The 27,070-nt window shown below is 46.5% G+C and overlaps 1 protein-coding gene across 1 annotated transcript; it reads right to left on the bottom strand.

The window, feature by feature from the left end:
• Window positions 1–96: 96 nt before the first annotated feature.
• SOD1 (superoxide dismutase 1) lies at window positions 97–5,571 on the bottom strand. Its single transcript, XM_074600761.1, has 5 exons — window positions 5,271–5,571; window positions 4,365–4,458; window positions 3,784–3,853; window positions 1,606–1,720; window positions 97–686 (listed from the first exon to the last, which is right to left on the bottom strand). The coding sequence occupies exons 1-5, from the start codon at window positions 5,343–5,345 to the stop codon at window positions 576–578; spliced, it is 465 nt and encodes a 154-aa protein (XP_074456862.1). The 5' UTR covers window positions 5,346–5,571; the 3' UTR covers window positions 97–575.
• Window positions 5,572–27,070: the final 21,499 nt, after the last annotated feature.

Below are 27,070 nucleotides of genomic sequence, written 5' to 3'. Positions count from 1 at the left end.
ACATTATGATATCCAGGCCTACATTTCCTTTGTTAGGAAGTCAGCAGGGAGGGGTTTGGTGGTTGCTTTTTATTTTTATAGACAGCAAGACCAAGGTGTATTTGCCCAGCAAGTTTATTACACAAGTTTGAAACCTACAAATGCTGCAACTTTGCCAGGAGGAAGCCCTGATACATGCAGTGCCTACTGCTCTTTGGTGAGTCGTCTTCCCAACGCTCATAAGGCTAATCCTCCACATCACACTGCGTACCAGAAGCTTTGGTGCTCAGGACGTGATCACTACGATACATCTTCCATTACACAGAATGGTAGTTCCAGTTAGTGAAGTTATACTTAATGGTTACAGCAGATGCTTTAGCAGAAGACTAGAGAGACATTCCATCAGGGTCACTTTAATTGCAATATACATCATACAAAATTAAGTCAGCCTTCACCAGTTTAAGTGATACTCAGAATGCAGAGTAGTAATGAGATTAAGTGATAAATGTTTTGCTTGCACAACAAAGGGCAAGTACAGCATTTGCAATGAAATACAGCCCATTTATCACTCATCTTAAGCATTTCAGGTACAATACTTAGCTCTTTGCTATTCCAATTACACCACAAGCTAAACGAGGGCCAGCATTTCCAGTTATTTTGCTCTCATTATCTCCCCCTCTACCCAGGTCATCGCGTTTTTCATGGACCTAAAAAAAGAATTGAAGATATCTTAATTCATGTTATTGCATAACTCATCAACATTTTTCACTACTCCCATGAGTAGCAGCAGTGACAGCAGCAATGCCAGCTACCAGCACGGTGTGTTACACAACAGAGAACCTACTGTAATCACGTAATGCTGAATGCCAAATTGATACCCATGCTAAACACTTAGACTAGGCTTGTCTAGAAAGCTAAACTGCCTTCAGCTGAACTTGTTTGAACTGGAAGTCAAGCCCCCGTGTTTCAAAAGTCATTACGAGTCCAAGAGCAAGCTTGGACTTAACATTCAAGGTCACCCTTACAACACAAGGCTGACTGCAGGTGCAATGCCTTGGCTGTGCCACCCTACACATCTCCCTGCTCCTTGGCAATCAGTCCAAGCCTGTGTCCTGCAGGTGTACAGTCAGCTGATGCCAGCGCAGCCTGGAGTCCCAAGGGAAACAAGACTGACAATGCTCATGGGAGGCCAAGCCCACTCCACCTCTACCTCCCTCCTTCCCAGGGACACCATGGCACAAGTCACACCAGAGCAGTACTAGTGAGCAGTGCCCCAAAGTGCCCACTGCCATGCTTTTCAGTGACAGCATTTGTGCCAGGCTGCCAGCTCCTTCCTCAAATCAGGTTTCTTCAGTCACTCACAGCGGGAAGAAGCAACATTAAATGGAGAGGAACACCTTCAGAGGGCAGTCAGAAAGTTAAGATCTCACTGCAGTGAAGTGCCATACTAATACGAAGAGGACTTTCAGGCAGGGCTTCAAAGAACTCCCCCCACATTAGAAATCTTGCACTACAAGTCCTGTAACACACACCAGGGACTGGCCTCCAGCATCAAGAAGTCTCCACTCGCTGTCAAGACTTCTGTAAAATTCCTTAAAGCATCCAAGTAGGTACCAAGACACTTACCACCATGGTACGTCCAATGATGCAGTGTGGTCCGCTAAGAGAAATGACGGGATCTTCTATGTCCACATCTGCCACTCCTCCTTTAGCAGTCACATTGCCAAGGTCTCCCACATGCCTACACAAACATGTAGAGAAAGTCACAGAACAATGGGTTGAATTGAAAGCCCTTCTATGTGATGGCCTGGACAACACAATACTCATAGTTACTGCACTCAAGTACTCCTCCAACTTATCTTAAAGAGAACATATGTCCTCATTTACCACCACCAGTCAATCCTGACCACTTCCACTATTTTAACTCCTTCACTTCAAGCAATGATTAAAATTCAGTCCAAGGCAGAACTTGAAACTGGAAAAGTAATCAACTTTGGGGAAAGGAATGCCATCACTCTCTAACAAGCCAAGCCAACAGTGCACAACTCTTATAGACAAGAATTCCTCCATGCTGATGGCATCTCTCTCTCAAATTAGGTGAAATAACCTTTCCTGCACATCAAGGTTTGGTGCAAACACTGCCATTATTAAGAGCTTTTAATGCCTATCACAAATCAGCTATTCCACGAGCAGCTGCAGGCTCTACATTTAAATACGATTAGTCTACCACACAGTTTTTAATCAGAGCTAGATTTCCACTAGGACTTCCCTTAAGAATTAAGCCTCACTGAACTTCTGGACATTCCAGTGTCTTGTCTCCCACACATCTGCCCCAAATAAACCATTCACTCAAAAGACAAGTTGATGATGTTCTGCAAGACCCATCTATCCAGATTCAGACCCCTGAATACCAACTTGTTTCTAAAACTCTCCATGCGTGCTCAGCTTGCTGAACATTGATCAGCTTCTTCAACAGCATAGCACCGATTTCATACTTTAACCAAGTCCTGTAAAATCAGGCCAAGGGTAGTTTTCCCTTTAGGAATTTGCTTGATTTAAGCTTCAGTCCAATTGTTTCAACTCCACACAGACAAAAGCATGATCTAGTTCTTACACCCTCCTAAGGAATTCCCCAGCCTAGAGCTGCCTGAGCAGACAGGTTACACCAGAAGCAGGATTTGACAAAGCAGAACCAGCAGAAGCCATGATGTTCATGCCATTTTGACCTTTAGCACTGGAGAAGTTGGCTGCCAGTGAAGCCCATGAGCACACCATTTCATGCTGCTCTGTCATCCAGCCTGCTGGCTAGCAGCCAGCCTGCTTGATCTGGCATGCAACCAATCACTTGGGTATGATTTTATCAGTCGCAGAAGGTGTGGTTATGGACATAAATGTGAACATTCAAAGGCCAGTCCCAATGCCAAGTTGGTACAATGCTAGTCCAGCTTATCTTTTACACTTGCTCCTAGCTCCACTCAGTGCCACACTTCTGCTCTTGTGCAACCCCCTTCCGGTCCCCAAACCCAGTCAACATACCATTTAAACCAATTGTTCAGACATCAGGTCTCAAACAGCCAAGGGTTCCCTGAAGGCAACTGGACTCTGAAAACTGGTTCCAGAGGAAGAGCTAGGTCTCAGCTCCCACTGAGGAAGTGATGCTCAGCATAAGCGTCAGACCCCATACTGACACACAGCCCCTGAAGAGTACATACTGTAGGCAGTACAGTACCTAAGCTAACAGGATAAGAACAGTCCAGCACACCCAATAAAAAGCCACCATGCCTGGGCACACACAGCTTTGTATTCATCTTGCAGCCCCCCCTAAAGCCTCAGCACCTTCCACTGATGATCCTGATCTGCCACATGACAAGCCTGCATACAGCACAACAACTGAGAGTTTAAGGCTCCTATTGTCAAAACCTGGCTTTGAAACAGATGCAAACCACCACCGTCCACGTAAGGCTTTAACACATGAACTCCCCCAACTCATACCCTGAGGACCCTTCACTCACTAAGAGCCTTGCCTTTATTTCCCCTTCTCCCTAAGCTACGATAAAACCAAGACTATGTCCCAAAGACTACATTTTACCCACACTCTTGGAGCCAAGGTGTCTAACAAATTGCTGTACGGTTATGACAGCCTTTTTCAAGTGACCCTAGAAGTCCCACAGGAATTAACAGTTTTATTCTGGTATTGGCCTACAATTATTCATGAAGCGGCCTCCCAAGCACAAAGTAGCACTTAGATGGCCACTGCATGAAGTAGCAAGAGGTCCAGCAGGAGGCCAGGAACATTAAACTCACCTTTCTGCATCATTTGGTCCACCATGCTGCTTGCCTTCAGGATTGAAGTGAGGACCTGCACTGGTACACCCTGAAAGAGAACACAGCCATCAAGAGATTTTTTTTTTCCCAGTAGCCAGTTTAAATCTGTTGCTTACACAATACACCAAGGTAGCCCTCTTATAGGCAGAGGAAGTAAAGTCACTGATGATGAAATAGCTACTCTCCTGTCTAGGAGACGATGTTCTACTAACCCTCTGGAAGCAAGTAACCTACTACAGACTTACATAAAAGTTCAATAAAGTAAGATTACTTATTCTAGAACACTCTGGCTCAGATCAAAGCTTTTTTATGTCTTGACACTAGGCTATTGAAGTATTTAGGTTAGTGCTTGATACGTCAGATCTCAAACACCAGCCTAAACATGTTCAAAGTATTAAATGGGAGGCAATTCCTTAGGAAATGTTATCATTTCTTAACACAGATTTGCAGTCATAAGACCCAAGTCTTATACTAGTTGCAGCTGCAACACTAAAAGAAGCTCTCTAAAGCTGAGCAATGACATTACAACCGTAACTCAAATGCTTGGATAGACATCTTACCATTTGTATTGTCACCAAATTCATGGACATGGAAGCCATGTTCTCCATCAATCAAGCCACAGATTCTTCCAGTAACTTTTACTGGTCCGCTACCCTTTAATGGAAAGAGTTTGTTATCAGCAAAATACTAGAAAACTAAATGACCCTGGATCAAATGAAGCTTTATAGCCAACACAAAGCCTTAGAGACTCCACTGCAAGTTCAGTTACAAAGGCATCAATAACCACCTTAATTGATTCTATATCCCAATACAGTATTTCACTGAATGTCTGCATTTATTTAGCCACCTAAAATATACTCTTTATGTACCAGTAAGCAGAAGGAATGCCCTTTACAGATTCCTTGCTTTTGAGAACAATCATGTACTTCCACTTGGAAGTACAAGTAACCATAAAGTCATTCCTCCTCTACAGATAAGAGCACTGCCTGTACACAACCCCAACTTATTTATTGAGTATAATGCCTGAGTGCTCAAAAAGGCTCTGGGCCATTTAGCAATTAAAGCTCCGTTAAGCTCTACTCTGACACCACTAAACAAGCTCCGCAGGAAGCCTGAGGGTCCAGCGCTGAGCTCAGCTGAACAACCCCGAGCAGGACAGAGGGCACACGCTCGCTACCGGCGCCACCAGTGCTCTCCCACCCCCTCTCGGCGCTGCGCTGGGACACTCAGGGCGACACAGGGTACGGCAACCCGGAGCGCAAGGGCAACAGCCCCGGCCCCTCCCGCCACCGCGGCCAGCGGGGCCGCGGCCTAGGACCAGCCTCCGCAGCCACCGGAGAGGAGGAGGGGGAGGGAGAACCGCGCCGCCCGCCCCGCACAATGACTCAGCACCGCGGCCGGGCGAGCACCCGAGGCAGAGGGAGGAAATGCAGAGCGACGGGGTCGCGCCGGCCGCTGGCCCTTGCCTGCTGCTGGAAATGGATGATGCCCTGCACAGGGCCTTCCCCCTTCATCACGCAGACGGCCTTCAGCGTCGCCATGTTCCCGCAGCGGCCGGAGAGCGGCGCACAGGACAAACCCCGACAACCAACACCCGAAGACTACGGGGCTGCCCCTCCCGCCGCCTTTATATAGGACGGCCCTTCAGGGCCGCGGCCAATCGCCGTGCGCTCGCGGGTCGCCTCGCGCGGTGCTTACGCGGGGTCCGGCCAATCGAGGCGGACGGCTGACGTGCAGCGCGCGGGTGCGCGCCAATCAGCGGCACCCGCCCCCTGGCGGTGGGGGTCGTTGTGTAACGGCGGTGGGGGCGGCTGTTACAGGTGGCGTTGTCACCGCAGGCGAAACGGTCGGGGCGGGAGCCGCCGCCGTGAGGGTAGGGAGGGGAAGCGGGGCCTTCTCGGTCGGCGGCGGAGTGGTCTCCGGGCCTGGGAACGCCGGGCGGCGGGGGAAGAGGGGTCAGACCCTGCGCTTTGGCGTACTCGGCGGTTTCTTTCGAGAGCCTGGGGGAATTTGCTCCGGCGATTCACATCGTGGTGGCGCTTGGGCCCTGAGGGACCCCTGCGCTTCAAGCAGTCTCATGGTAAAGCTTTCTCAAATCATCAGGCTTCAGTTTCTCTGTCTTCCAGTGTTACGATTTCACACAGACTTAAACCTTTTCCTTTAGGCATGCCCTAAAGTTGAGACACGAGGAGAGGCAGCACCACTGTTGTTTTCCTCTTCTGCAAATATTTTTCTTTGCATCTCTTTCCCTCCCCGGAGGCTACTTTCCTGTATTATTCTGACTGAGATGTGTCACATCGTGAACGCCCATCTAAAATTAGAATGCAGTTTTGAAGTTGCCCCTGAACAGCTTTGCATTTCAAAATAGTTGCCCTGCCCAGGAGATGTTTTGTACAGAAACCATCAAAGTTACAATGCAAAGCTGGTGTTGCTCTGCTGCTGACTTCTTAGAGACACCTTTGCACGTAGGCTGTCCACAGCAACAGGCTGGGTATGTGGTATGCAGCTCAGAGCTCTGTTTAAAATTGAAGGTTTTCTTGGTGTAGCCATGGATTGTGGACCACTCCCTGTCTGAGGGATGTGTAGGGGAGAGATGAAAAAATAGATTCTCTCCATGCTGATAACACTGACAAACCTTAGACTCACAGGAAAGGTTAATACCAGACTTGGGGAGCGTATAGCTCTGCGGTTTTGTTCAAAGATCTACAACCTTTGAGCATTTTAAAAAAGAAAGAAAGATTGCATTTAATTAATTCCTGTGGCAAACCCACATTGCTTGTTTTTCTGCTGCATTGTTCATGGAGAAGTTAAATCAGAAGCACAACATGATTTTACAGTATCTGGGACTTTAAGTAATCTGTGTATATCACTGAGGTATAAATGAGTTAAAGCCCAGGTGGTTTTAAATCAGCTGGTTGAGAATGCCATATGGTCAGGGAAGGACGTACAAGGTTAGTTTCACACATCAGATTCAGCCATGACACCTGAGTCATGGCTCAGGTGACATGACTGAAACAAAGAGGGATTTGTTTGTTTGAGTGGTGTATTTCTCTGCTTGAGAAAGAAGCATCAGGAAAAAAAAAAACAACACGTAAATAGATGGAGACTGTCTGAGAGACAGATAAAGATTTGTAGTTTAATCCTGGAAAGAAGCTGAGAGAGGAGAGCTGGGCAACTTCCTATTTAGGAGGCATCTCAGCACTATGAGTTAAACTCTACTTAGAGTTCCATTCCCCACCATGTGCCTGGAGAGAAGAGATTCTGTAAATTACTTGTGAGCAAACAGGTCTGTGCTTATGGCACAACAGGCAGCGCCCTGTGTGCTTGCTAGATCAAGAGGAAAGATTCCAGTGCCCTCAAGGCAAATCTTGTTTTATGTAAAATGGTTTGTAAACTTGGAGGGATAGTAGTGACTCATTTTCCTTTCAGTCATCTTTGGCTTCCCATATCACTATCTTTACTTATCAGTGCCCTTTCATAAAGAGGGGCATCTTGAGTGCTGTGTTGTAGTGCTTTCTCTTATTTTTAGGCCTCTCTCCAAATCTGCCTGTGTTTTTATCAGACATGTTCATTCCTTTCTTCCTGGAAGTAAGTTTTCAAGACCTGCCCTTCTTCATGCCTCTACATTAATGTAGGACAAACAGATGGATAAGAGCCGGATGTGTCAGGCTTCTTAATATGTGAAGTGAAATAATACTGATTTCAGAGATTTATCACATTAGGCATCAATGTCAGGTTACCTGTGAAGGTACCCTGAGGTGCCCGATGCCTGTGTTAGGCAGAATGCAGCTAACAAAGCTGACGTGCTAAGAGACACCACGGTGAAGAGATCAGCAGGAGGAGGCTAAAGGAGAGATGTGAATTTCAAGGACTAATATACAAGAGTTCGTATGGTGCATGCAGAAAGAGATCGGTAATCTTATATGGGTCATGGCCTCACCTTTTAGGGTGTTTTCTATTGCTCTTTTCTTTCACAAGTACAATAGAAATACAAAAGTGTTAGTTTACAGGTATAGTCTTTCACACAAGTCTTACACAAGAAGCCAGGGAAAGGTTTTTGTTTTGTTTCCTTCCACATACTTCCTTTTAACTCATTTATCTTCTTAAATCTCGCCACTAGGTGAAAAAATCCACCCCAAAGAAGCTGAACAGGGTGTTTGGTAGCAATACCATATTTTGTTATTTGGAGTATCCGAGTCAAAGCAGAGAGGAAAGAAGAAAAAGTGCAAGGTAGGATTACAAACTTTGATAGCAGGAACTACAGTAGGACAGAGGATCTGTCAGGCATGAGAAAGAGTGGCATCTCTTGCAACTCTGGCACCTCTTGTTTGACAGCCCCCTTTGCCCCATACCCTGGTCCTGCCATCCCAGCTTGGAAGAGGCCTAGAGCTTGGGCCTAGCTGCACCTTTATAGGCAAACTGGTGATAAAGTGGGCTGATGGGGAGCCCAGAGGGTTGAAGCAAGTACAGGGCAGACAAACTTAAGGCTGCGTGGAGACACAGCTTTGTCTATTCGCCCAGTTCTGTAGTTGCTTGCAAAGCATATCTGCTGTAGCAGGGGAGTGAAGCAGTTTTTAGTGTTGATCAAAAGGATTGCTCTCATTGCATAAGGGTAGACATACAGGGATCTCTGAAGAACTAAGATTCAAGAAAGTCTTGGTTATTTCCTAATTTGCCAGCAAATTAGGAAAATGAAAGGCAAACCATTAGGGCAAACAAAATAATTACTGTATGATTTAGGTTAACAGAAGTCTAATTATGTAGACAGAAGCTAATAAACTTCTAAGCAAAATGTGCAAAAGTAACAAAAAATCCCAAGTCCTTATGAACTGTAAAAATATGGCATATATCAAGCATAAAGCCCATGCAGCACATTAACATACTTTCTGATCGAGATTTTATATGGATTAAAAAATTAGAGGCAATTTTGAGGGTTGTGGTTCTCATGGCAACCATACCTCTGGCACCTTGTGCAAATATATAGTATTTTCTACTTGTGATAACTCTTCTGGAAAAATACAGAATGAAACTAAGATTGCAATGGTAAACATCACTCCAGATTGACTGAGCTGAGTTAGTGAAGTGCTCACTCATCAAAATCACTGCCCACAAATCTGCATTAATGTAATTACTTATGTTTATTCTCTTACATTAAGAAAAGCAATCAGGAACAACATGAATTCTGAATGATAATCCTTCCTATAGGCCTGGATGTGTGTCTCTGGAGGGGAGACTGCTGGTGGGATAAGTAGAGGTGTGCTCATCCCAGCATGCAGGAAAGCAGACAACTGTCTCTTCTCTGCAACCTTGAGCTCTAGCAACTGAGAATCCTAGCGGGGCTGGATCAGAGCAGTCCTTCCTCCTGCCCCTGGAGCAGATCTTTGGCTATTCTTAACCCTTTTTTCCAGTTCAGCAGCTGAGTAACCCCTGTTAACACGAAGGTGATGAGCAGTGGCTTCCCAGGGCTGTAATGGACAGGTTGCATGATCTTGTCATCTAGATCTTCTCTGTGGAAAGGTGGAAGCTGCATTTCCAATGTTAGTGTGACCTTGCACTGTGGCATTATAGAACACTTGCTGCACCTGAGAGTCACGTATTGCACAGAGGACACAATATATGCATGTTTTTTCAGGCTTGCTCAGTTAAGGAGAGTGCCGCACCACATGTAGATTATTATTCTGGATTTTGAATGGTCTGGAAGAGGCTTGTGGGTTGGTTTGATTTTTTCCTTTGGGATCCCACAGTCTAGATGCTTGAATCTCCTGCTGTCTAATGCTTTGTAGCTGGACTACGTATCGGTGTCTAGCACCATCTGAGATACTCCAGGCTATCTCCTCTGGCCTCTAGCTGCTACAGAAGGGGTCCTGAAGCTGCTGTTCCCTATCTGCCAGCCCCCCGTGCATCCCCGAAGGCACTCTATGGCATCTCAAAGAGCACTAGATACCTACGCTGAGAAACCAAAACAAACCCCAGGCCTTTGTGTTGTCCTGGGCAAGACATCATGTGGCATTTAAATCTTCCCCGTTGATTACACATGGGTAATGACACTTCCCTGCCTCTAAGGGATGCTGGGAGAGGTAATTAGTTGAGTTTGTGTTTGTAAAGCATTTTGAAGATGAAATGTGCTGTGGAAATTATTAAGTGTTATTTCACTAGAAACTTTGTGATGGTGGCTCCCCAGTGGAAAGCCTGCTGTTCCAATTAAGGGGTAGTGGTTCTGATAACCAAAGTATTCATGTAATTAAAATAGTGTCAACTGGAAAGCCTTTACATGGAACATACAAGATTAAAAATAACATTCACTTTTAACAGCTGAACTGAGCTAATCTGTCTGCTGCAGGTTCCTCATCCTCCACTACTTGACAAGCTGAGTAAACTTGAAACATGAGACTCAAAGGAGAGGTTGTGTAAATGTTGATTAAGACCTTTGTACCCAGCATGGGGCTTGCAGCTACAAGTTACTACAGCCCTTCTAGGGCACTGGTGCTATTCAAGGTCTGTCCACTGATTTTTTTTTTTTTTTTTTCTTTTTTGCTTGTTAACATTCACCCAGGGCTGGACTTCAAATATTTCATGCAGTACCAAAGCCCGTGCATGTTATTCCAGCGTGTATTTCTAGTGAATTCAATGGATGGTACAGATTGCCTGCTGAACCACTTATGAAGGTCAGCAGTGGGCGGTCTGTGAAAGCAGTGCAAAACTGATGCTCAGTGTCCCCTCTCGCCCATGCACCTCGTTATGGGCACGCTCTGAAGGAACTGGGCGGTAGGTGCCTGTGCAGCGCAGGAGCAGTCTCAGGAGAGGCTGCTCCTGGCAGTGCTTGCTGCCAGGGGGATTTCAGACCAGATTCCTAGCAGCTGCTAGTGCTGAGCTAAAATGCTGACAATTTTTTAATTATATTAGGAAAGCTATGGTATTGTTTACCTCTGTCTCCCTGAAAGAGCAAGAAGTAGCTTGTAAGAGAAACCATAGCCCTCCGTTTCTGCTCAAAAGTCTGTGTGACCTTTGGCTAAAAAAAATCCTGAGAAAGGGAGGAGTTCCTGCCAGGCACAGCCGATCCTGCAGCGCCTCGCTCAGAGCTTGTGGGCTGGAGCTCCTGCACACCCAGCAGCCCTTGTGAGAGTTTCCCCATCGAAACAGCCTGACAGGCTCAGCCTGGGAGCACAAAGCATTTAACAGTGACTGTCAGGATTGTCATACGCAAGACGGGATGAATGCACGCATGGATCTTGTGGATTCTCCAGGTGTTTGCAGAAAAAATAATTTGCAGAGGTCTTTATGAGAGCTGATGCTATAGCACAAAGTGATGACTGCAATCAAACTGAGTTGTGAGAAAACGTAGCTGAAATTTAAAATGTCTTTTAAACTATTAACTGGATTTTTATTTTTTTATACTGGGCTTGAATAGTGCGTAAAAAATTCAAAAGAATATTTTGGTTAGGGTAATGAAAACCACAATTTGAGGCCTTATTCTCTGGCACATACCTATTTTAAACTAGTGTTGCTCCCTCAGCCTCCGTGCATTCACTCCCCACCTTTGAGCAGTTTATTTGCTCACTTGGATTACAGGCAGAGAAGCCCAACCACAACCAGCAGCCACAGAAAATGGCTGCCCCAGTGTGGACCCTGCCCAGGTGATAGGCACCTCTCCTCCTGCCACAGCAGCCCCCCGCAACCCCCACCTCCTGCCGCTTCTGGAGGAGTGAGGCAGAAGGCCGCGGGCAAACCCTAGGATTGTGTGCTGCACGATTCACCGGAGCAAAAATCAAGCCCAGAGGGTTTGGGTTTCTGCTCTCACAGGAACACAGGGCTGACGGCATGACCAAGGTAGGGCAGACCAAAGTCCTGCGAGTTCTTCACCCTGTTTCTGGCAAACAGGCATCTCTTGAGGCTGCGCCAGCGGAGCTCCCTGGCGTGACGCCAGGCTCTCGGCCAGCCCCACGCCAAGCCCAGGAGCAGCGGAGCAGGAGGTGCTCGAGCTCCGGCATCGCAGCCAGCGCTTATCGGGCATTTGCACCATCAGGAGGAAAACAAGTTTGTGCATTTTTGAAGGTACTCGGTGGCTGCTGGCAAGGCTGCTTCTGCAAGCAAAGCACACTTCATGTTACTGGTGATTAAAGTTTTTGTTGTGAAAAAGTGAAAACATTGCCTTTGAAACTGGTCAAAGACAGAACATTGACCAGAAAGGTCATCTGAAAGAAGTTTTTTTTTAAATTAGAGACTGTCAAAATTATTATGCATTCAGGAATGTTATTTTGTCCGCTGAAAGGGTCCAGGCACCTAAACGGATGCAACTAAAACATTGTGCGTGTGTGTGTATATAAATATATATTAGGAAAATATATTTAAAATATCAACTGGGATAAAAATCAAGTCCAAAGAAAGCTTGTACCTTTTCATATGTTATATATATGTTATATATAATTACCTACTAAGGATTTCATTCACAGCGTAGAAAAAGAAAGCTTGGTCTTAGATTTTTAGCTAGGATTTTATTTGTTAAAGTCCTTATGGTTGTAACTAAACTCTTAATGTCACTTGATATATAAGTTGCTTTGCGAATCCCAACCCACATAAGCATACGCCAGAGGTTACTTCCCGTGCGGTTTCATTTGGATATACTTTTCTACACTCCCTGACACAAACTGTTCTGCACGCTCTCTTCAATATTTACCACATTACATTTTAGTAGTACAGCAGGTATCAGTACGCCAAAGGATGAGGTGGTTTGTTTGGTTGGGGTTTTTTTGCTTAACTCAGCCGTGTTGGGTAATCCTGGAGATGCAATCATTTGATTCAGTACAAAACCGCAGTGAAAATGCTAATTAATATGCAATTAGAAAATACCTAAATGATACAAGAGGGTAAACTATCCAATTTCTGCAGTGGGAGATCAAGACTGCAAAACAGAATACATCTTGGCAAGTCTCCAGAATAACAAGGAGGTGTTTTTATTTGGATTTTTAAACATGTGACTTCTTCTCTGGAGATGCTGGGTGGTTGGGGAGCGGCTGAGTTCTTTCATGTGCAAGGAGCAGAACTCAGCTTGGGTTTTTATAGCTGTCAGTGAAATGAAGCTTCTGGGTGCTATTTTAATATTAGCAATTAATAAATGGGAATGCAGCTGCAAAATACCAGGTATTGTAATATGATTTCCACAGTACCGCATGATTAATATTTATGTCATCACTTTTCTTGGAAAATTTTTCCATAGGTCAGCAGACATCTCCAGCTTTGCCAAAAGGACGAAGTGCACCAGAGGAGCAAGCGTGCAGACTTTGCACCCAGCGTGCACACCGGGAACCATCATCCCTCTGGGTTTCTGTGATCTGGAATGCCTTCACAAAATGTGGCCAGAGCACAAACACAAGTTCCCAGTCAGGACTTGGGCACTATGACTGTCAGGTTTTGTCGGCAGAGGAGAAAGTCCCCTTCCACATTCACTTGTAAGAGTCAAGAGACTTTTAAACACCTCCCTGTAGGTCTCCCCCAGGGCTAAGCTTTGTTGCTGCTCTGGAACAGGCTGCGGCATCCACGGAAACATGCATATGCCTTGGACCGTGTCCAGCTCTGTTGGCAATGCTGCCCAGCTTGTCGGTGCTGGGGACTCCAAACGGGCACCTGGGACGGGTGGGACATTCCCCGTACCGTTCCAGAAATGGAGTAATTTACACCTCCTAACGCCTCCTGGCAGGTGGGCCACCAAGCCACATGCCTCCGAACTCCTTGTCTATGCCGGTCTACCCACAACTGTGGAGGAAGATGAGGATTTGGCATCCAGCTGCTGGAGACCAGCACCGCTTCCTGACTTCTAATCTGGTCCTGTCGCTATGATCCAGGCTAATTTGCACACTTTTAATAGCAGGGATTTTCTAGCTGGGATCACTCTGACATAACATGGTTAAGGAGCAGCTCTATGTGCAATTATGCCAGGAGGTCTGAGGGACAATGGCAACCATTGCTCGGGGCAGGCTGAAGGGCACAGATGGGTACAATGCAGCCCCAGCCATGGGGGGTCAGCCACCTCTCCAGACCCAAATCCTTACCATGAATGTTCATTGCAGCTGCAGCTGGCACCCCTCTGGCGAACAACAGGCCCAACCAACTTCCACAAAGTAATTCTTCTGCCTTTTTTACAGCATGTCGCAGCTGCCACTGGTGATTGCTGGCTGTGACACTGGGATCTGGGCATGAACCAGAGGCATTCCTTGTAGGAACATGCCATTCTGCAGAGGTGTAATGATCAAGAGCAGCCCATTCCCTTCAGGATGTGAAAGGCCACAGGCTCTGGAGGTGCAATTTTCATTCTCTCTGGGTCCCTCTCTCATTTCAGCCATGGGTAAGCATTGCCCTCTGGCAGACTTGCCTTCTGGCAGTGCCTGGCACCCACTGATCAGGATTACCACAGCTCAGAGCTGGCAAGTACCTTGAAGAGACTGCTGCTGGGAGGTGCGCAAAGCCGTCTGCTGCCTAGTTTTCCCTGGAGCTGTTGGCTTTTCATGGCATCCTGAGCATCAGGACTGTATTCTGGAGAAACAGCAATCGCAGCAGCTACTCCTGGGTCACTGCGGGGGCACTTGTCTTCACCCTGCCATCTGTGGGAGAAGCAATCACTACCATCGTGCTGGGTTTGCTCAACTACGCTGTGGAAACTTGTAGCAGAGGCAATTCATGCTCAACCACATCAGTGGCATCACCTATGTGCACAATGCCCTCGTGTTTCTGATCAACATCCCTGTCATGATCTTGGTTACCACTGATGTCTGTGGTGGACACAGCACCCATGCTGAGTTTTCAGGTTGTGTATGCCAAGTCGTGCCTGGCTCTGAGTAGCTGAGGGCCTGCAGGTAGTACCTCAGACATGGTTTGTTGCCAGCACAGAAGACATTATTTGGATGCCCAGGACCTGCTGTATGCCTGGGGATAGCAGAGGAGCCTTTAGCCTACTTGTTCAGGTCCATGTGTAGAGCCCACAAGAGCTCCCATCACAGAAGGATCACCTCTGCACTGGTCGGTGAGTAAATGCCCCTTATCTCCCTAGATACTGTCCCTGCTTTGGTTTGACTGTGGGACCCCCAGCTCCTCTCTCTTTTAAGCCTCCACACTGCTTCTTTACAGAGTTTTCTCATTGCTTTCATCTCAGCAGCCTCTCTGCACACCGAACTCCTCCTCTGTGTCCCTGAGAGCAGGCAGCAGCCTGCATGTCCAGGCAGCCCAAGCTGGGACTCCTCACCCCTGCGGAGCATGAAAAAAAAAATAAATGTTTTCTGTCTGAAAGCAGAAGGAGAATTCCCCACACTGGACCACCTTTCTGCTTTCTTCTGTCACTCTGAAAGCAGGGGATTGTGTCCTCTAGGGCTCTGTTAGGAGCCCACTGTGAGTCCCCCGCACAAATGCTTGAGCGGGTGCGCAGACATGTCCTGGCCAGTTTTTGTGATCCTGCGGCTCTGCCTGCTCCATCTCAGCAGCTGCGGGAGAGGAGCAGACCAGAGCAGGATGCAGATGACTGTGATTTGACTGTGGTGGTGGTCAGATAATTGGGTTTTGGAGGATGTAGCAGTAGGTGCTGGGCTAATCTCACTAGTACAAGCCATTGCAACTACAGCTTGCTCCTTGCCTCCTGTCAGCCAACACTGAGAGCTCCTGTTGTGCCTAGCTGTTTCATAGAATCATTCATAGAATCATTGAATGTGTTGGGTTGGAGGGGACCTTTTAAGGTCATCTAGTCCAACCCCCCTGCAGTAAGCAGGGACAGGGGCTACATGAACTACATAGGGGCAACAGTGTGTGACTGTGTGATGCACCGTTGCAGAAACAAAACAAAGTCAGTTTTGCTCTGTACCCCCAATTCACTTTAATACATTTCCCCTGTAGCTCTTGGCTGAAGGTACTCATTGTAAAAGGGCAGGACGGCTTATTGCATCAGGTGCATGAAGCAGCATATACAACATTTATGGGGATTATTTTACAGAGACTAAGCTGTAGATGATGCTTTCTAAAGAAAACAAGGGTGGGAAAAGAAAAAATATGCTTAAAACAAGCTAGACACAACATATCTTATGTGGTTTCTTACATTTTTTCAGTATACGCCTGGTGTCTGGTAGGACCACAGAGAAAAAAACACTGTGTGAATGATTTTAAATAGCGTGGGGGGAAGAGTTTAGAGGTAATGTTTGTTCCGGTCAATCCAGAGTTTATGAGTGATGGCAAGTGTATTAGTGTGTGCCAGCCGCTGGGTGGCATTAGTGGTCCAGGTTTCCTTTGACAGAGTCTACCTTCCACAGTACTTCTACTCTTCATTTGCTAAAATACTGGAAAATTTGTAGTAGCTAGAAAAAGAAAATAACCAGGCACGTTGGTTATTTTATACATACACACGACTCCTCCTGCCCTCTCTCATGTAAATGTTACCGTCTTCATCCTTCTTTGGGAAACCTAGAGGTGAAAGAAGAAATTCCAGTTGCGCCTTATAAACCAGCAGACCAACCACCAGCTTTTATGAAACGGCCGCTGACTTTTTGCAGCCCATCTCATCCCAGTGTAGGGCACTGGATTTTTATCAGTGTTGGGTTCAGACGAGCCCTGCTCAGTTGAACCAGCAGTGTGCGAGTTGCTGGTGTCAGGCCCTGGGAAGTATTTAGCTCTTCAGAGAAAGTCCTGCGTGGGGAATCCTGCACCTATCTGACAGGCATTCAGATCTAGGGACTGTGAAAAACCAAAGCCCAGCTGAGCCAGGCAAGGTATTATAAGTTATACTTAATTCCCTGTTAGTGCATAGATCACTCCATTTCAATTAAAATAAGACCTAAACGGAACATTTTGGGAAGACGATCCTTGCTCCATTAAACAAGAACTGTTGTCGTAGGCTCCTTATTGCCCTTCTCCTAGTATATCCCTTTAACCAGACAACATGCTTCATGTCTAATCCCATTTTATACAGATTTCAGCTTCAGACCATCCGGCAAAAGCACAACTTGGCTAAGACCTTATAGTCTGTTGGATATGCTTGATAACATTAAGATTTGTGGGTGAGGGGTCTGAGGAAGCAAAGGGGAAAAATGATGTAGGCTTATCAGATCAACAAAAATCAGTTTCCCCTTTTTAAATTAGGTTTGTATTTTGGAAACCTTGATGAATCTTTGGCTGTGTGACAATTTAAACTGTGGAAAAAAAATCTCCTTCCTTATCCCACAGTGCCTGGGGAGGACAGTTGATAGTTTTCTGGAAGAGAGAATCTGTCTCACAAGGGTTGAAAAAAACTAGTCTGAAAGGAGATCAGAAAGCCTTCACGTTCATACAAGTGATTGCTCTAATTCCTCTGGGGACACAGAGGACATCTCTATATGGCATCTTACATCAGACTGTAATAAAAACAAGGGGCATAAGGACTTGCTTGTGGGGGAAAAAGCCCATCCATTGCAGAACATGGAACCAGTCTGTCATGTTCACATGGTTTGTCTAGGGAAAAAGGATTTTAAAGTGAACGGCACAGAGATACTTTGTGAGTTTTCTAAAATTGCAATAATCACGTAATGTCAACAGCTTCAGTAAAAATAGCAGGATGCAGTCTTTTGCCCTTTGGCTACACGTAGGACCTCACTGGGACAGAGAGAAGTGGGGAACGTAACAACCCCACGTAACATAAGCCCCTTTGTATGCATGAAATGGGAATACCAATTTAGACAACACCTGGCTCCTCCAACATACCATTTCCTGATTACACAGACCACTAAACAACTCACCCTGCTTCAAATACGAGAGCAAAATGCCGAGGACTCAGACGAGCTAATCCCATAACAGGATTTAGTAATGAAAGGGCGCAGGGGCAGCGCTGGTGCCCACTTAACATTGCTGGGGCTGAATTCCTTGAGGAGCCTCCAAGGTTTTTGCCTCCCCCTCTCCCCTCACTCAGCCAAATGTACTACGCTAGGCACGGAATCATTTGTTCCCTCCACTTCCAGCACAAGCACAGACTGCAGTTTGTCCATGTAGGCAGAAAACAAGGACCCATCGTGGAGAAACCATTTGCTGGAATTGGAGGGTGGAGTGACATATTACCTGCATTAGCCTGGCAGGGCTGAGTTACAGGAAGACAGCAAAAGCCCTTGTGTAAATAGAAATAATGGAACTAATAAACATAAATCAATAGGCACAAGCATTCAGCAACACCTAACACCCTCTGGTCCCCTCTGAGGTAGGATCTAACATCCATCACAGCAGGTGAGGGCGAGATGGATGGGTATGCTCTTGGCCCAGCCAGCTCTGGACTCCTGAGCTGCCCAAGACTGCACTGGCAAATTGCCTACGTCAAGGCATCTCAGAGGTTTAGAGTCCAAGCAGAATACTCTAAAAAGCTGGAATTCACGAAAGTCATGGACTTGTTTAAAACTGTCCTGGAGGATGCATCTCCAGAGAAGCTATCTTGGACGCTGGTTTCACCTGCTTTCTGCCTTTTCCCCCAGCTCTTACAGCACATATTCTCACTTGTGAGAGTCCTTGCAGGGTAGCACTTTTGTCCCTAGCTCCTCAAGAAGAAATAAGGTATGTCTACACTTGCTGAGTTTGGAAGGAGCAGGGAGTAAGTGCAAGCACTGGATTCCTGATTATCTGCACTGAGTAATTGTTAGGTCAATGTTTTGGAATATTTCATCAGCCCCTCCAAGGTATGTTTGCCAACAGAGCAGGCTAGCCCATACCTGTGCACAGGGGCTGTGATGTTTAGCTGCTAAGCTAGGAATCAGTCCTTGGTCTTCTTCCATATGCAAGGAGTAGTCTCTTCTGTCACCTCATCCTTCACTTTCTAGCATTTCTTAACCATATCTCACATCCCTTTCAAGACCATGTCCTTCCAAAGGGACTATAGGCGAGACTGCCTGGGACAACTGCTCGAAGCATGTGGTATATGATCTGCCCAACCACTTGTTAAGCTGTGTCTTAAATTGCAGTAGGTGAATCCATGTTCTTGGTTGACCTTGGGAAAAAAAAAGAGGTATTACACCAGGGGTATTTGTGGCACCACAGACAGCAAGAGTAAAAATGACACAGATTTGCACTGTCTGCTTTATTTGTTTATTTTGAGGAAAGGCAGTGACCACATCATTGGCTACCTACAGAAGCAATGATGCTAAGAGTGGCTTAAAAATATAGACAAATTGAAGGCAAGCTCATTGAGCTGCCTGCCTCTGCCCCCCATTCCCCCCTAATTCTTGCCTTTCTTCCCCATTCCATTCCACACCTACACACGTGTGGGAGAAGATGGTCTGTAGCAACTCTGATCACTGGTTTTGCTCTCCGTACTGACATCTCCAAAGGACTAGGAAGCTGGGAACGCTTCCCATTGCTTTCCTTCCCCGGGGCAAGGATGGCATGGGCAGGCCATGCTCTAACCCACTGTTAAGTAAAAGTTCACTCTCTCTGGCTTTAATATTATAAATGAATTATTCAAAGAGTCCGCAGGCACAATCGCCTTTTCATAAGGAGCAGGTAATCAGGAAAACATTAATATTTGAGGAAGAAAAGCTGCAGGCTAATGATTTAGACAGGAAGGGCAGGGGTACCCTCTCCTGTGCCTTTCATAAGCAGCTGTGCACCTCTGCCTCCCATGGTCCTGACACATTATGGGGTAAAGTATGATTAATTCTCCATAAATGTGTTTGGGCTGTAAGTTTGCCTCAAAAAAGCAAATCGATTCGACATCACTGGGGGCAGAAGGATTGAAGGCCTACTCACCCTCGAGCAGAGGGGCCTCTTGCCCCTTTCCCCTGTCACTCTGCGGGCTGCAAGCATGTTTCGCCAGGTAGCCCTTTTAGGAGACAGGACAACAGGCAAGTCCAATGGACTAGAAAGCTACGTCCATAAGAGTTGCTCTGGGAGTATGTTCCTGCAGATCTCCATGCTGCTCAGAGTCACCTCAGTAACCAGGAAAACAAGTTACCAAGAGCCATGCTGAACGCTCTCCACACGTGAATGCCCTGCTGCTGCAGCACATGGGCTCGGGAGCACACAGGTTGAAGTCATCTTTCCGCACAGCCAAGGCTGTACAGATTCCCTGAGTCCACACGGGGAAGGTAACAAGGCCAGACGTGCAGCAGCCCAGACCTCAGCACAGCAAGCCACCCGAGCAGGTAACAGAGCAAGCTTATAATGGCCCATGCCAAAGCCAGGACCACCACGTCCTCATGGTTATCAGTGACGAAGTTCAGCAGGTGATGCAAACGTGGTGGTGCCCACCTACTGCAAGAAAGCCATCTATCTCATGGCAACACAGCTCCCAGGTCGCATCTCAGTCCCCATCTCCCCATGCTCAGGGGGAAGAGCAAAGCTGTGCCCTTTCTCCCAGAGGGGCTTGTGCCTGACTAAGGTGCTGATGGGCAGTGTCCGACTCTGCATGGTCGGTTACCGCTTGCTTGTTCCTCACCATGCTCAGCTGGCAACTCTTCTTGTGTTGGGGAGCAAGAATGAAATGCGTTGTTCATCCACTGCTCAGGCTGTAAGGGGAACGAGTCAATGTTCATTTAGGTTTTACATGCACTGTATCTGCTCTCCAGGTAGTAATAGTGTGATGTATGACCTCCACTAAGGACTGCATGAAACTTTTGGGCTGTATAAATCCTACGCAACTCTCCAAATGGATTCAACTTTACATTGGCCATTGCTAAGCCTCTACCAAGGGGCAAGTTTCACCACTTGTGGGACTGACTTTCAGAAAGCAGTCTTTCAGTCACCTGAGCCAAGTATTCCTCGAGTTTTTGCTGTGACTCCAGTCACTACAGGACAAATAACTTGCCTAGAGGAGAAGAAGGAGTGGTGGGGACAAGAAAAAGAGGCAGGGAGGTTGTGAGGCGCTACAGTAATGGAGGATACACAGATGAGAGGTGCCGGAGGGGTAATTTTTTCCCTGCTGCTACCACCAGGTGATGCTACAGAGCAAGCCACCAGAAGCACTGAAGGCTACCTCTGTAGGAGACCACATGCTTGTAAGCTGACTAATGCCCTTTTCGAGATAAAATGACTTCTTAAAATCCATTCTTATTACTCAGACAGATATTTCTTAGACATCATCTCTGCGGAACATCAGTGCCTCTCCTGAATTACTCAGACGAGCTCTTCCCTAAACCTCCCCGTAAGGGGGATTACTGCACAGCACTGGCTGCAAAACTTGCCGTCACATCCCCAACCACCAAAGCAGTCAGGGGTACAGCACACACATGCATGCACCAGAAGGATGTCCACGTCACTCAGTGCGCCGCTGCCTCTGAAGAAATAACATGGAGGAACCAGGCAACAACTAGTCACCAGAATTGACTCCTACAAATGGCCCACGGAGAAAGATGCCCCAGTTTGAAAATGGAGGAGGGGGGCATTTTGCATAAAACAGACAATCAGACGAACAAAACACCTTCAAAAGTTGAATCTGGAGTTAATGAACCTACTGGCTAAAAAGGCATCTCAGCTATAAAGAAGATGCTAACTTTTAAGATATATTATAGATGCTCCCCTCCTGCTAGCACCTCAGTATCGCACAAGCAGTATTACCTACCTCTCCTGCCACCTCTCCCTTGTGAGCATTTCAACAAGTACAGACTAAACTTGTTCTCATATTAGTCCAGCTGATTATCATAATTCAATTAAACCCAGAACAACTCATCTCAATCTTTTCTTAACATGAAGATTGCTCCTTCTGTTTCAGAAGTGAGGAAGGGCTTGTATGCCTGAAAGCTGCTGTTTCTCATCAGTATCAATGGATCTAGTGAAAAAACCCAACAACCATCTAACACCAAACCAAACTGCCTGTCCCTGCAAACACCCGATTTGTGGGCTTAGGCTGTGCCTTTCTCAATGGCAATGGCACCTCGAGTGACTTCTGGCTCCTCTCTGCTTTCCCCACCCAGTCCTACCTCTACCGTCTCCTTTTGCTGCACCGACACCACTGTTCATGGCGCTACTTGCTGTTTTCTTTACGTTATTGCTAAACCAGTATAATAGCTATCTGCTAAGGGAAGGTTCTCCTTTCCTTTTTGCAGGTACCAGCACCCTCCTGTCCATCCTTCCAGCCTGCTCAGGGCGCTAGACTAAGAGAAAGCTGATGTCTTGGTTTTGGAGAGTTAATTTTTGGGTGACTGAGCTTGCTCACTGCCAGGTCAGATTGTGCAAGGCAAGTAGTGAGGGAGCAGGACCAACACTGCCCCTTTGCACTGTTATTTGCTGTTAAGGGTGGTTCATATGTGATATCAAGTTGCATCCCAAGAGAAGAAGTGAGATTGGTCAGCCTGCCTAGAGGTGCCACAGAAATCTATGTTCTCAGCCCGTGTCTCCTGACGACAAAGCCTGCTGTTTGTCTGGTAGGCTGTCTTTCTTGCTCTGCCATTTATAAGGGGTATCTTTCATGTAGGCACTCTCCTCGCATCTAGCTTTCAAAATTTTGGTTATTTCTAGCCTCTTAAAGTGCATCCTTGACATTTCAGACAGTGCTCGTGCTCCCTATGAAGTTGGCACTCACGCACTCAACACACCAGTCTCTTGCTGGTTTATCCCACACCTCTATCTTAGTGTATCTGCAGATGGAAGGGTAGAAGAGGAAAATGTTGCCACAAAGTGTGCCATCCCTGTCCTCTCTGCTGACCTTTGTGGGTTCCTTAGAGTTCCTTTCACAAAGGCAAAAGCCAGACAAAAGCCTGCTGGCGGTTTTAGTGAGATGGTCACAAGGGCAAATGTCCCTTCTGGGATTTAGTTAAGGACAGTAAATGATTTTCTGTCTGTGACCTACATCAGGGCTGAGGCCAGGTTTCCAGTAGCAAAAAGGCTAATGCAATAACACAGATTTTGCTTAGGTTTACATGTGTGGGTTAAGATAATCCCACAAGAGACAAATATTTTCAATGATGGTCCTTTTTTTCCCCTCCTCATATAGGCTTTCCAGTAATGCATTCTTTATCCATAAATTAGCAATGACATTGAAAGAAACCCTTTAATACCATAAACCGACAGCAAAACGGGGATTGGAAGCAATGGCTATTGCCTTCCCTGTATGTGTCCTTATGCCATGAGCAATCATACCCCCGGGAAAGCTCAGACTTTGCCATTATCCAAAGTACTCTGTGATTTTACATATCACTTCGCTTGCAACCGGCAGTGAACGCAGATAACAGCATTTTTCAAAAGAGAGGCTAAGGTGGACAATAATTCATCAAATGCATCTCCTCTTTTACATAATCCTAGATGTGCGAGGGTGTGATCCTACTATTAGCCTGGCTGCAGCCTGAAAATTATTCAGAAAAATACTGGCTGAAAAAAACAGGGAAGGCATTATCATAATTTTTGAAGCATGTAAAGGCCTGGGAGGGCTTCTTCAAGGGACTATAAGCGGTACTAGATATTTAGCACTCATGGAAGCAGACCGTCCCTGCTAAAAGGGCTACTAAGCAGAGATAGTTACTTTCTGTGTATGGAGTTCAGGGTCTTGGAACCAGCCTGAGTTACTTTTACTTAAAAGCCAGAAAGAAACCTCCATTATTGCATTTTTGTTCCCGTTTTCAAAGAAAAAAAGAAGGCAACAACTTCTGGGTTGTGGTGAATGTCTTTTTTAAGCTACAGGCAAAACTGACAGGGAAAAGTAGAAGGCATGAAGTTCACCAGTACATAAGAAGTTCTAATTCGATCTGACTGTGATGGCCTGGTTAGGACGTCGTTGGTAAGCGATCCTTCTGCTAATTGTGTGCAGGACATAAAATGTCAGCTTATACGCATGTAACAGCACATCCTTGAAAGGGCGTACTGATAGCAGCCTACAACTATTTCTCAAAGAACAATTTCCCTGACATTTTAACCACTTTTTCAGTTTTTCAGCTTGAGATGTCCTCTGCCATTCCTGTCTCTCAGGTACCTGAGTGCACTGCTCAGGAATAAGAGCCGCCTTCTGTGTAGAGGAGAAATATCAAAACATGCATTACAAAGAGAAAAATGCTTTATTTACAGATAATTAATTTTACAAATGGACAAGGAATGTGTGGAGTAAAGACAGAATTTTGCTTTTGATCTCTCCTTGTCCAATACAAATTTTTCAATAAGCAAATGCTATTTCATGCTTTCAATCACGGAATTACCGTCCTTGCAATAAGTTCTACTCTGTTCATTATGAATTGCCAAGCTGTTTTTTCTGAGCAAGCTACTCCATTATGCCCCATCTACCAGTTGTGTCAAAAATGACTATGTTTTTTGCAACTCTATCATTCATAAGCTCAGACAGAATCTTCATAGGGAGATGCTTTACTTCTGCTAAATTACCTGAAAACAAGGTTTGCTGATGTTGGGCAAATGGCGTTTAGCAAAGGGAGTTTTCTGCTCAGTCCTGCGTTCTGCTTTCTTTTAAAATTTTTTGGAGGAAACCGAACTTTTTATGCACACAATCACTGTGAGCCAAAAATAACAATTCTTAAATTAGCACTGAGTAGGTGGAGGGGTACAACTAGCACACCGGCTTGCCGCAACAGTCTGGATATATAAATGAAGAGATTGGACTTGACATGTAGAATAACTAGAACTGTCAGATGACTAATGAATTTCACTCATTATATGCTGAGGCCCTGGAAAAGTAGCTAATGAAGCGGGATTACTTAAAAATATGCCTATGTTAGCTGGCATAAGCCACAGTTGCGCAATCAGATCTGCTGAGACACAGCTGCCTGCCCACATGCACCCAACCGTGGGAGTCGCGTCCAACGTTTTCAGGGCTGCAGCAGGGGAGGGGGGTGGCAGCATTGAGGAGGGGGGGATGGTTCTCCTGTGCTGTTGTTTGATGTGCCTCCAAGCCTGTGCCACAGCAGAGAAAAGCAGTCCCTGCAAGGGTTTCAGCCTCTGGCCTCTTCTTTCTCCATCTGGTGCTGACAGGAGCACCTGTAGAGTAGAGCAGGGAAGGGGATGCAGGAGCTCGTCTGAGCAGGGGGCAGCCCCCTCCTCCCTCAGACACCTGGAGCTTTCTGCAGGAACAGAAATATTACCCAATCGAGTCTGATGGTAGATGCCACCTACAGGTAAATACCCCTGACCCTTTTGGTTTCCCCCTCTTCTGGGGCAGCTGCTGAATATTGCACTGGTGTTTAAGCAGAACTGTGCCAGTGCCATGCACTGTGGTGGCAGGAGGCAACAGCACCTCTCTGCGTCGGACTCTCATACACTGCTGGATGTGTCTTGCTACCGTTTTGCTTTGCGAGCTGCTAGAAAATGTCATGGCCTTTCTTTACCATTCTTCTCCATGTACTCTCCATGTGCAGAGGACCTAAAGGACAGAGTAGATACTGGGTGTGAGAGAAGCCTGGGTGTCTATGCGGTACTCTGCTGTAGGGTGCTCTGTTGGAGCCATGGGCTGAGAAATGGAGGATACAGGGTGTAACAGGACCTGCTGTATGATCGCCTGATTTATTACCTTGTGTTTGTCTCAAACCGTGCTGATAGCTGTGCAATTTCTCCTTTGGACACATATGAAAGCCCCCGTAGCAGAGGGAAACTAGCAGCCTGCAGTGTATCTGGTGGAAGGACACAGAGCAAGGGGCTGGAGCTCACGGTGTGCAAGGAGCACAGGCTGCCCAGAAGCTGTGAAACCTCCAGCCTTGAAAATATTCAAACCTTGATGAGGCAAGTCCATGCACAACCTCCCTGACTGAAATAAGTCTTGCTTTGGGCAGGAGACTGGTCTAGAGGCTTCCACAGGTCCCTTCCGACTTCACTTTCCTGTGATTTACAGTCCCACTGATGCCACCAATGTCCCATGTAATAAAGATGTTCTGCACCATATTGCCTTCCTCAGCCCTCCTTAAAATACCTGAACTCTCCCCTCTTTGCTTTTCTCCCTTTCCCCGGACTCATTTCAATGAAGATCTCTCTGCATTGCTTTGCTTACCATATGGGGTAGTAGCAGCTTGGTAGTCTCATCTGTAACGCATGGACAATTCAGCACGCTCAGCTTAATCCAGTCCTTCTGGCTTTTCTTTGCAGAATCAAATGAGTGGGGAGCATTTGGCTCCTTGTCCTGATTTTTCTCTGTGAAGATGGCTGATCGTCAAAGCACTCTGCTCGTGTTGGCCAAACCTAGGATGTGATACAGCCTTCCTCAACCACTGCTTGGGCAAAGCAGCCATGCTGCAAGGGGGACCTGCTGGTATCTGTGCTAGCTTCACCTTGGTTGAGAGTTGAAATGATGTTCTACCCCTTTTTTTTACCATACCTTTTCCCTTCCCTTTCACTAGAAGTTTTCCAAAATGGCAAATCAGATCAGAGTTACAAATCTCATTAACCATACAACTAATAGTCAGGCTGTGAGACCTTAAAGACTCACAAGTCGTTATAAAGGAACGTGTGTATCAAGTGTGCCCAAACCTTGGCTGAGGAGCTAAGCGTAGCCTAATAACCAACAGGGCAGGTTTTCCGTGGGCTGTGTGGAGCTGCCTGCAACATGGAAGGAGTTGATCTTGAGCTGCAGGATATGCAAAAATAAAACAGTGCCGTGCCAGACACACCTGCCTGGTGGAACAACAGGTCACCAGACTTAGTTGGCCCATGATGACAAAGCAGCATTGCCTGACACCACCTGGCCAAGCCAGTGACTCACACCCGCTCAGTGGTGAGGTTGCACTTGTGGCCAAAGGTGCTGGTGGCACAAACGAGGTACGCATCAGACATAAAGAGCCCAAAGTGGAGAAGGTGAATATAACTGCAAAAGGGGAGGGAGGCCAGGGTACATACGATTTGGCCACAGAATCACAGAATGGCTGATGTTGGAAGGGAGCTCTGGAGGGCATCTCAGTCACCCTCACAGAGCAAAAGTGTTTCCTGATGTTCAGAGAGACCTCCTGTGTTTCAGTTTGTGCCCATTGCCTCTGGTCCTGTCACTGGGAACCACTGAGAAGAGCCTGGCACCATCCTCTTTGCACCCTCTCTTCAGGTACTTACATTGGTACATTGGTAAGATCCTTCTGAGCCTTTTCTTCTCCAGACTGAACAGTCATAGCCCTCACAGCCTTCTCTCATAGGAGAGATGCTCCAGTCCCTTCATCATCTTCATGGCCCTTCACTGGACTCCCTCCAGTGTGTCCATGTCTCTCTTGGACTGGGAAGCCCAGACCTGAACACAGCACTCCAGGTGTGGCCTCACCAGCGCTGAAGGGTATCACCTTCCTTGACCTGCTGGCAATGCTTTGTCTAATGCAGCTGAGGATACCATTTGCCGCTTTTGCGGCAAGGACACAAGGTCCTTTTCTGCCAAGCCACTTTC

Source organism: Larus michahellis, chromosome 1 (assembly GCF_964199755.1).
Source record: "Larus michahellis chromosome 1, bLarMic1.1, whole genome shotgun sequence".
Classification (NCBI taxonomy): Eukaryota; Metazoa; Chordata; class Aves; order Charadriiformes; family Laridae; genus Larus; species Larus michahellis.
The sequence above is the reverse complement of the archived record's forward strand: the minus strand, read 5'-3'. Positions and strand labels throughout refer to the sequence as shown.